We start from the raw sequence: 11,447 nt of genomic DNA, 5'->3' as shown, positions 1-11,447 counted from the left end.
CAATAACCTCTCAGACAAGATATTCTTGTACTTCTTGCATCCATTGGATAGTCTTCTGCTACTCACCGTTGCATTGTAGTCAAAACAGATGTGGGGACCTTTTCGATACCGTGGCTTTTCTACCAGCTCACATTGATTGGGTTCTCGTGGTGGAGCTTTGCATTGTCAAGGAAATACTGTGCACATCTATAACATACTTCTGGAGATATGGAAGAGGAGTGTTATCAAAAAATGGAGTACCTGAACATGGAAATCTGCCATCATTTACTAATACCATGTTCTAAGGAAGGATTAGAGCATTCTCCATGATTCTAAGGGATAACTATTTACCCTTTCATAAAAAATATGACCCCCCCCATTTGTGTTTGCCATGGTAATCTTAATGCAGGGGGATGGGTACCTGTAGGTGAGAGCCAGCAGACAGGAGGGAAAGAATTAGTAACCTCTCCTATTTCCTCTGATTCTCCCCTGAAATTGCCACAATGACGAGGCAGGTGCGAGGGCATGATATTGCAGAAGTGACTATAGCACTTTTGAACCTCCATAGGTTCCTTGTGCTGATTGCCCACTGGAGGGTAGTGCTTTTTAGGTTGGTGAATCTACTTTTTGCAATTCCCAAAGTTGCGTTTTAAAATGGAGGATATAGCGAGCAGTTTGCTGGCCAGACATGGGATGTGGGCGATGTCATAAGATAAGCATGACCCTACATTTATGGCATGTGGAAAAGCCCTGATTATTTCTCCCACCCCACTTGTCAGCTTGAGAGTCTGGGTTGGGGCCTTGAAAACACCGGGACAGAGTTATTGGTAAGAAGGTTTTTAAAACAGTCTGGAGGACATTGGTTGGGTGCAACTGACAGGCAGGAAAGGGTTAATCACTTCCTTACTACCTGTTAACTCACCCTGCAAGTGGCCTTTGGGAATGCCATGTGTCCTCTGTAACATCTAGTTCCATGAGAACTAAATACTACATGCTCTTTTTCAGACTGCGGCCCAATAGTGTCCCCTGCCTTGGAAGTTTTCTTTCTTAAGTCAAAGTCACCAAGATGTATGCTCCAGCTTTGAGCTTTCCCACGCAGCCTTCCAGGCCCCTGATCATGTGGCTGCAATTTGAATGTCAAAGCAGGCATATGAATTTGATCCGGCGAAGTGTATTACAGAAACGCAGCAGTGGATGATCATCACAACAGCAGACATTCTGTTGAAGCTGATCCTGTATTAGGCAGAAAAGGATACCCTTGACTTCTGCTTGGAGAAGTTTGGTGGATTCACACTGACTGCAGATTGGCTTTTCTGCTACAACAAACAGAAGGTTGGTGTTGGCAAGCCTTTGTGCGTGGAATAGCCTGGAGAAGGAAAAGAGAAAAGGGGAGGCTTTTTGTGTCAACTGCTGCTGTCCTGCCATTTTTACCACTGTTGTACTATTTACAGCAACTACTCCGTTCACCCTAAGTAGATTACAGTTTCCTTCATGGCAAGACAGAGCTGCTTCTTGTGCTGCCTTTCATACGGAAGTACAGATGCCCGAGTACAAAAGAGATGCAGTTGTATATTATTCACCACTTTCCTATTCCAAATGCAAAGGAGCAGAGGGTAGCAGTGGCAGGGAATACACCGGGTGTATTTTTATGCATCATTTGTATTTGCTAAGGGGTATGGTAGGTTCTTAATCTCTGAGGGTATATCTACTTTACATATTTCAGCTGATTTAATGGTTGTTTCTCTCCCCCGCCACACATGGAACCCTAGAAAGCGTAGTTTTCTGAGAGGGTATAGGGTTCTTGAAGTGTTCTCAGCATCCTCACTGATAGATCATTCCCGTGGTTTAGCGGGGGGGGGGGGAGGGGAGAGAGCTATGACAGCTGAAACAGTGTAAAACTGATGTATATAAGTTGGTAGCATGGACTATTTATTCATTTACTTTACTCATACCCTGCCTTTCTCATTAATGGAGACCACAAACAGCTCACATTTTATCCTCACTACAACCCTTAAAGGTATGTTAGGGCTGAGAGTGTGTGACTGACCCAAGGTCACTCAGTGAGCTTCCGTGGTAGAATAGGGATTTGAACCAGAGTCTCCAAGATCTTAGTCCAGCATTCTAAGTACAACAATACTGGTTTGCTCTAAGTGCTTGGAGAAAGATGGCCTATTTGAAAGTAGCCAAAGCACACAGACACATCAAAGTCTCTCTGGTTCTTCATAGCCAAAATGCCACACACAGCTTTTCATTAGTTTCTGTGACAGGTACCATAAACATTGATTTTTTTAAAAAAAGAGACCTTTTATTGTGTGTGTGTGTGTGGGGGGGGAAGAGCACAGCACTTGGATGCCAATATCTTTGGTAATCTACCACGAACTTCTATAGCAGAGATATCTTCCTCCACTGACCTGGAACAATTTCCACAGTCAATGATGGTGTTGTAAGTGTAGTTAACTGTACTAAAATAGTACTGGGTCTGTTTCATGATGCAGCTGGTCTCCTTGGTCTCCATGCTGTCTGCTGCAACATCCTCTATTAGAAGAATACACAACACACATGTAACAGAAATGACAAATATCTTGTTTCTTCTTCTTCTTAGGTCATGCAAATTAACTGCTTTTCTCTAACTACAAGTAAACTACTTAACACACACATAATCTTCTAATGATAGTTGTGTAAGAAATCATATTTCATCTTGTGATCTGTCACCTGTTCTTTCTGTTTCACTTAACATTTGGTTATGTTTGTTTTCAGAATACAGAAGTATGTTCTGTACTAAAAAGATACATGACTTTCTGTTACTGTTCTGGGAAGACATTTTGTATTTTCCATCGTCTTAGTTCTTATTCCTCTCCATTATTCAGGCTTAGCAGGTTTAGAATGATGAATTTGTATCCCTGGACCCATTCATCATAAATGGCTTGTTAATTTCTTCCTGAAAGTTTCTTTTAGCAGAAGCTAAGCTCTTTTATTTCATTATCAGTAAAATGGCCCACTACTTTTTTGGCACACTACATTAAGTTTATCAGTGGTGCATTTCGGTGCTTGGATACACAGTATAATTATAAATGTAACTGTATTTTCTAAATACCTATTCATGCAAATCTGGGAGGTGTGCATTTATAATATAGAACTAGGTAAAGATTATTACTGGGGCAATTAGAGGTAAATCTAAAACACAAGGGTATAGAAAGATACCCCGTGATCCAAAGCAACAGTCTCAAAAGAAAAAAAAGAGTTAGAAGCCTGATCTAACCCTATACTAGCTATAGGTATTTAGAAAATATAGTTCTATCTACAATTATACTATGTATCCAAGCATCCAAATGCACCACCAATAAACTTAATGTAGTGTGCCAAAAAAGTAGTGAGACATTTTGCTTATAATGAAATAACTGAGTTTAGCTTCTGCTAAAAGATCTCAGGGGGCTGTTGAGGGATGGTGACATGGTACTTGTACTTCATAAGATCTAATCCAGGTGGAGTCTGCACAGGGCTTTATATCCAGTCCCACTCTGAATAGATCCCTACATCTACACTGAATTTGATTTCCATTTTTATTTTGGCCGCTTTAAATTTTCCCTCTGTAACATGCAAAATTGAGCCGCGGTGACCCTACCTTTCCCCCACGATATGGCTACTTTGAGGGCTCCCAGTATTAAAGTGTAGATCTGTGTTTTGCTGGGTTAACGTCCTCCCTACTGAGGCAGAGAAGCAGTCTGTCCCTGACTGGCTGGGCACCAGTTCAAATACTTCCGAGCTCCTGGTTACAAGATTTTCCCCCCAAGATTTTTGCCCTCCTCTTGAAATCTGTTTTAAAGTGACTGCGCTCCAGAATCCCACACTTCTGTCAGCAGAGATTTGCCTGATTCTGTGAGGCTGCTGCTGGCTCGGCTTGGCTCCTCTCCCCCACCCACCCACCCACCCGCCCGCCCGCCCCTTCAGGAAAGGAAAGAGATGAGCAGCCTTGTGCTCAAGTGCAGAAGTCTTTCTGTTTCAGTTTGGGGGGGACGAAGCAGAAAGACTCGGGGTCAAATCAATCTGAATTCAGCAGGATCAACAGAAGGGAAAAAGTAAGTGCAGAATCAGCAACCTTATGCTATATTTATGCTAGATATGTTTAGAGAAAAGACAACCTGGTGAAGTTGCAGGGGTCTCTTCTAGATTTTCCATTTGAGCGCCCAGCTGAGGTAGAATTGATAGTTTTGTTGTCCCATTCAGACTGAAATTTGGGTGAAGAATTGTAGGAGCGGCTTGGGTAAGGTAGGGAATTTGATCCTCAAACATACTGGAGGTTTACATCCCTACTTTAAAGCTTTTGAAAGTTTCTGAATATTGAAATCCAGTATGTGGCAAAAGGTAGCAGGCTAATATACCAAAAATAAATTAAAATAAATATGGAAATAAACTCTTTCCTAGAGGTATTCAGTGAAATCTTTATACACTTCTCCTCTAATGAATAACTCTAAAAAAAATAAACCCAATTCTCAAGTATGGAAAGACTATTGGTAGTCCTAGATAGTTCCTTTCCCTTTTCAAAATATAACTCAACTATCCTACTCATTGTCCACGGGGATCATTGCCCATGGGGTCGTGATGGGTCGGACACAATTTCGCACCTAACAACAACAACAATCCTGTTCTTTCATTCCAGCCTATCTCTTTGAGACTGAATGGACTGAGCCAGTAGGGAACATACCTGTTTGAAACCAGCTGTTGTAGGTTAGTCCATACAAGAACTGTTGAAATATAGACCTTTGGGAAGGAAATGGAAGACTGATTGGGTGATCATTGAAGGAGAAAAATACTTATTGCTAATCTCAAAAGGCTTAATGGGCCAAAGTTATCAAGATATGTATTTTCCTTTTCCAGGACCTAGGGACTGAAACCGTCAAGGAGCTTCTTGCTTTCTTCAGCATTAAAAAAAAATTGACTAGAACACTTCTACCAAACACTTCCTGCTTTCTGTTCTATGTATCGATGTCTATCTAGACACAATATTCATGTTGTGTTTCTGTTTTGCTGTAAAATTTGAACTTCTTCAGTAAGCGGTAAAATAGGTCTTACCATGCAGCTGCTGAGGTCCACCAGGCCAGGTTCAGGAAATCTGCCATGGTTGGCTGCATGTGAAAGGGATAAAGGTAATGTGATACTGAATAAAAAAGTGCTACTTGTGAACATATTCCCTGTAGGAACAAAGCAACATGCTTACACTTTGTTAAAGATCAAAAATGAAGCCTGAAGGATTCTGTAAACAATTCATAACACCTCAGCGTTTAATTGCATTTATGTGTATCTTGACTGTGTGTGAACGAGATCTCTTTTTGTACACTGTAGAATTAAAAAATATTTTCCACTAATGTGGATTTGCAAAGGATAACATGTCTACAAATAATTAGATATATGGATCAACTGCTACATAATGCAATAAAGCCAATAAATACATGACAGTCCAACCAACCCTGACTACAAACATGGCAAGAATATTAAAAATATACTGACAAAACATGGAGGGCAATCATGTTTTGAAAAGACTTGAAAAGAGATTGCATCAAAATGATCTCTTCAGACAGAACTTCCTCCCTAATAGAAGAGTCAATCCCGACAACACTGTTTTTATTTTGCTGGACCAGAAATAAGGTTCTTGAAATATCTCAGTGCTTCTTAAAATGTGGTCTGCAGGCTACCAGCCATGCCTCATAGTACATTCAAGTTGTCTGCATAACCACAATAAAGCTAATGGAATAAAATTCACCCCCCCCCAAACACTGTAAACAGCTAATTAAACTTCAGTTACTTTTGCATTCTGATGCGATATGCTAAAGGTGCTGATGAAAGGAAAAAGAGAAGTGTTGTAGGGTAATGTATAGGTATAACTAGGTTTGCGCATATTTGGTGTCACTCTCAGATATTTCAGTCAATATATTAATAGCCACAGTTAATTTTTACCCGACAGCTACCATATAGGAAGTTGCTTGAAAGACTATCACATGTCTGCTTGATATGGTGGACAAAATGCATGAGAACCACTTTATCCTGTGGACTGCCCACATTGTGTGGAGTTTTCAATGCCATTACCAATCACACTGCATGATACATTTTCTTATAATATCTTCCAAGGTTCAGTTCAAACCATATTTTTATTACTTAAATTATGTGATTATTCTCTGAGAAATGCCCCATGTCAATCAGAACTCAACAAAAATTCTCAGGACTACATAACTGTGTTTCACAGACTGTACAATTAAAACTCTGGTGCTCCCTTAAGTAAATGTTGGATACACAGTGACAGCATATTAGCAAGATCTCAGAGTATGTAGCCATTACTCACCACATATACGCCACGTGGGCCACCACCTGTGTTACTTGGAGCTTCTGGGGCACAGACAGATTGAAAGTCATATGATTCTTTCCGTGTGAAGAAAGAATTGTTGTAGAGAGCAGACATCAGGTGAGCATCTACCTCACTGAAGAACTTTCCTACCTGGAAATGGAACATCAATATTTTCATCTGGAGTATAGTGGGAATAGTCCTTTTCAGTAGTAGTATAGGCACAAGGCAGAGCTTGGTTCTACAACTGGGAAAACTACCCTTTCTTAATTCACAGGGAGAGTAAACAGGATTTTACATTCTGTTTTCATCTTTGTGTTCACAGGTGATATGCTGTACTATATGTTCCCTCTAACTATTTACTATATGGGCTACGGTGTTTCCTCATTTTGGATTCCTACAATATCATTTTTCAGTTTGAGACATCTAACACTCTTGTACTTTATTAATTTGTATCAAAATTTCAGCAGCACTTTGCTCAGGAGTTTATTTTCAACTCTGGGTCTGAGTCTGAAAGAAAGGAAAATCTGACAAGTAATGTTTTCTCTTCATCACTGAACAACTATCATCTCCTGCCTTTTCACTGACTGGTGGCTTCTGGTCATGGTCCTAGGCAGGATTTTCAAATATAGGTGGTGAACTATTACTATTTTCCTCTAGAAAAGAAACCTCTACCCCACCATTAACCAAATTCCATCCACTTAAAAAAAATAACCACCACCAAATACCCTAGGGTTTCATGATGGCCCTGAAACGGTTTTCTGAATGGGTGGGAATTCATTAATGTTTTATATATTTTTAAAATATGTTAAATATTTATTGGGTGATATGGCCATATATGAACATGTCAACTCCCCCTCGCAAAATGGCCACTGATGGGCCTGGAGGGGGTCGAAAGGGGAGAGGCTCTCAGAGGGCATGTACACAGCTATGCTTCCCAATCATATTCTGCATGATTGTAACACTTCTGTGAGCTCTCAAAGCCTGACGAATGTTCCAGGGGTTTCTCAACAGTAAAAAAGTTGACAACGGCTGCATTAGATATGTATATTATATATGTACCAGTTGGGAAAGATTCTATTGATAAAGCTCTTGGCATTATTGAAAACAGATGAAAGGGGTAACAGTTGGAGGATAAGCAGAGTAGTCCCCCAAACAACTGTTCCTAATGAGAGCAAAAGGAAACAGGAACAACAACAATAATAAAAAGGACAGAGGTAACTCTGTCATCTACCTCAATAACAACTATAGTTTGTTTCAAGAAATATGGTAGCAATGACAAGTGTACTTCATGGTCCAAGTGAAGCCATCATTTCTGAGGGGAACAGTTTTAAATATCCCAATTCTGCATGCTTTGCCTACTAACAGACTCAAATATTCTTTCCATTCTTACCTGAACAGAATTAAAGGGAATTGGAAGAACTTGAAGATGTCAGTTCTGAGACAATAAAAGGTTATTGTGCAATTGTGGAAGAATACAGTATAATTTATTGGGATAATAAGGGTGAAACTACCTAAGATCACTATGCATTTCCTCTTCTCATTGCTTTTTGTATTCTTTTAATTATTAAATACTCTCAGACAAAAAATAATGAATAAACAACACAAAAACAGGGAAAATTAAATAAACATAATTAAATTATGGATTGTAATGGCTAGAATTCATCTCATCAAGGCAAGGATATAATTTTGCTGTATTTGATCTATAGCAGGGGTAGTCAACCTGTGGTCCTCCAGATGTTCATGGACTACAATTCCCATGAGCCTCTGCCAGCAAATGTTCCCTCTGCCAGCAAATGTTCCCAGCAAATGCTGGCAGGGGCTCATGGGAATTGTAGTCCATGAACATCTGGAGGACCACAGGTTGACTACCCCTGATCTATAGCATACAAGGCCTCAGCGAGTCATTCATCTTGGGAAACAAACTTTCAAAAGCCTTATTTTGCCCAGGAGCATACCTAGTTGGACTTTGTGTCTGAGGAAGTGTGCTTGTACACAAAAGCTTACGCCTTGAATAAAAATGTGTTGGTCTTAAAGTTGCCGCTGAACTCAAAGTCTGACTGGTCAAACTGTTCAACAAAAGTATTTGTCAGTTAGCCACTAGGTGGCAACTAGCAAACAAATATATGACACAGACACTAGATAAGTGGCACTTCAAAATAAATACTACTATTTCCTTGCTGTGTAACTGGAAAAATTCTAAACAAATGGTTTTTGCATCATCCAAATCCTTAGATTTATGTAGAAAACAAGCACATTACCTGGGACGCATCATCTTCCTGGTTGGACAGCACCAGAAAACCCCCATCATCTATGAGTACACAGAGGAGATCCTGAAAGAGTGAGTGGCACTTTGAACTTGAGCTCAGTAGCTTCTAGGCTCTGGCCATGGACTAACACATAGTAAAACATTTGCCAACGCCTCCATACTGAGCCAAGGAAATCTCCTAGGTACAGTAAAAGATTCATTGGTATGGCACATAGTTCGGTGCAGAAAATTTGTGTAGATTCTTAGCATCTTCAGGAAAATAATAGCAGGGTGGGGAAGACCTCTGCTTGAGAGCCTAGAGAGCTGCTGCAAGTCACGGTAAACAGGAGTAGGCAGGTCAATGTTGCCACAGTATAACGCAGTTTCCTATGTTCCTAAGTCTAGCAATGCCTTTTTTTTTACCCTCCAGTGATTTTGTCCTTCTGCTAGCTTCCCAATCAAAAAGAAAAGCTGGAGAAAAAGTGTCCAGGTTTGTTCTCAGAAAGGTTGCATGGGAAGATCATCTGCTCCTTTATTCCTAAACACTTCTGGCACTTGCCCTTGTGCAAAGATCAAAGAAAGGCAAACTTAGCTGCAAGGAAATAGCCACAATGGAAACAAATCCTGGAACATATGCCATGTGCTGTATAGAATTGAACTTAGTTTGAAACAATCTGGTATATATCTGAAACAATTTTCTTTCAGTATGCCATATGATGGCCAAATTAAAAAATAAATCAGTGACATGTATGTTGTTATATTTCCAGTATTTGACTCAAAATAGGTGTTTTGATTTTTGTGCCTTGAACTTGGGGCCAAGCTAGAAATGACATAGGGAATCCATGTGCAATGTTCACTGTCCATCTGTCCACATTCAAAGTTGTTGGTACAGTGTACATTTTCTTTTAGCAAAAAATAGAGCATGTGGGGATATATTTTTTTCTCTCTCCACTATCTTAATCTGCTTCAGTCATTTATTGATTACGGCACTTCCAGTACTGGAGCTAGGTTAGATGTGAATTGTTAGATACATAAATACAGATGCCTCCCTCCACCACCTCTGCTCATGGCTAATTTGGCCCCCAGAAGCCTTCTGGTTTGGGAGGGTGCTAGGCACAGTATGTTAACACACTTGCCTTGTAATTAGCTTCACAGTCCATCTCACAGCTTGTGGAGGGGTCACACTGTAAACAAAAACAAATATACAATTAAAAAGTCTCTCATGCCATCTTTTCTATATAAAGCTTAATAATGTTCATTTTTGGCTCAACAATGGTTTCAGAAAGCACAAGAAGAATTGCAACCCCTTCTCTTAGCAATCAGTCATCCATCGTTTATTGCTCACTGTAAATATGCAAGAGGTCATTTGATGTATAAGGCAGAGGGAATTGTCTAAATGAATTGTAAAGGATAATGAGGTTACAAGGTAGGGTAATTTGAGATAATAGGCTCCGTTAAGATGAAATGACAAATCTTGGTTTGTTGTCACATGAGTGAGTCATGGAAGTTCTTGAACGCATGTCCCTCCCTCCTCTCCTTGTGTATGAAACTGAAGAGTTTCTCATTCCCAACAAACCAAATTTGTCATGATTTCAGCATTGCATGAAACAACAAACTGCTTGGTTTTCCTGAATACAAATAAAGATTAGAAACCAGGATTGAATCGTGGATTCAAATCCTAGTTTGTAGACAAGAGAATAAACCTCTCCAATTAAGACATTTATTTTATTTGTTTGAAACATTTTAATGCTGCCTTTCCACCTCAAGGCAGCAAATGATGGAATAGAAATACCAAAAGGGAACAAAAACTCAGTCTGAAAGATCCACAGGTCAAGGGGCCAAGCTGCAGTCCCCCAGCATCATCTTCTGAAACCTACTTTCACTTAGGACCAAAGCAATTAATGGTGCCTTTCAGTCCTAGCCCTAGAAGATGATCCTGAAGGATACCATTGTCAATGATACAGAAAGCTGCCAATTGGTCCAGGAGAATCAATACAGTCGCTTTCCACACACCCATCTCCTGGGCTTGATGTAATCATTGACTAGGGCAACCATGGTCATTTCAGTCCTATAACCAAGCCTGAATAGACTGGAAATGATCCAAACAATCTAACCATCTGGGAATCCTTGGAGCTGTCCAGCCACCTCTTGTTTAATCACCTTCAATATCAACCCATTCAATTTTGACAAGCTTTAGTTTGTTGGTAACTCTCAAGCTCAAGGATTTCTAAGGCTCATCCATATAACAACAACAACAACAACAACAACAACAACAACAATGTATTTCCCACCACTCCCGAGACTAGCTCGTAGCAGGTTACAGAATGTCAGGTAAAAACCCCAATAAAGCCCCAGTAAAAAACAGGATGACAATCATAGAACAAAACTGGAAGAAACATGGCAGTAATTCCTCAATCTCCCAACCTCCCAACCAGCCTCTATTAAGGGGTGGGAAAAGGGGCCAAAGATAGCAAATGACCTAACTGCTACCTAACACCAGGAGGGCCCCAACTGATCTTCCTCACTACCCCAGACTCAACCATAGATCTGGAGGTTTTGCAGGTCCTGCAGAATGCCGGAAGCTCCTACAGGGCCCACAGCTTCCCTGGGAGCTTATTCCACCAGGTAGGGGCCAGGACTGAGAAGACATGCTTCCCTGGGACCGGGAACGACCAGTAGGTTTGAACCCACAGAGCATAAGGGCAGGCCCAGTTGGTTAATGAATCTGATTTCAGTCATAGGTTCCCTTGGGAAATAATCCAATATCAAAGGGCAATCTTGAAACCTGATTGGTCATCAACAGTTAATGACCAATGCTACTAATGGAGTTAAGAAGAAGAAGGTTGGTTCTTATATGCCGCTTTTCTCTACCTGAAGGTAGAGTCA

At 40.4% G+C, this 11,447-nt stretch overlaps 1 protein-coding gene across 4 annotated transcripts in view; it reads right to left on the bottom strand.

Moving 5' to 3' along the window:
• Positions 1 to 11,447, bottom strand: part of CACNA2D2 (calcium voltage-gated channel auxiliary subunit alpha2delta 2) — an 861,961-nt gene that overhangs the window by 7,278 nt on the left and 843,236 nt on the right. For all 4 annotated transcript variants that reach the window (XM_077325943.1, XM_077325945.1, XM_077325944.1 and 1 more), the window contains 8 exons: positions 9,698 to 9,745; positions 8,575 to 8,646; positions 6,314 to 6,466; positions 5,050 to 5,102; positions 4,682 to 4,737; positions 2,391 to 2,514; positions 1,236 to 1,345; positions 67 to 155 (listed from right to left, as the gene is read on the bottom strand). In XM_077325943.1, coding sequence (XP_077182058.1) covers positions 67 to 155; positions 1,236 to 1,345; positions 2,391 to 2,514; positions 4,682 to 4,737; positions 5,050 to 5,102; positions 6,314 to 6,466; positions 8,575 to 8,646; positions 9,698 to 9,745 — 705 coding nt within the window. The remainder of the gene's footprint in view (positions 1 to 66; positions 156 to 1,235; positions 1,346 to 2,390; positions 2,515 to 4,681; positions 4,738 to 5,049; positions 5,103 to 6,313; positions 6,467 to 8,574; positions 8,647 to 9,697; positions 9,746 to 11,447) is intronic.

The sequence above is a fragment of the Paroedura picta genome, chromosome 3 (genome assembly GCF_049243985.1).
Source record: "Paroedura picta isolate Pp20150507F chromosome 3, Ppicta_v3.0, whole genome shotgun sequence".
NCBI classification, from domain to species: Eukaryota; Metazoa; Chordata; class Lepidosauria; order Squamata; family Gekkonidae; genus Paroedura; species Paroedura picta.
Note: the sequence above shows the minus strand (reverse complement) of the source record. Positions and strands in the feature narration are given on the sequence as shown.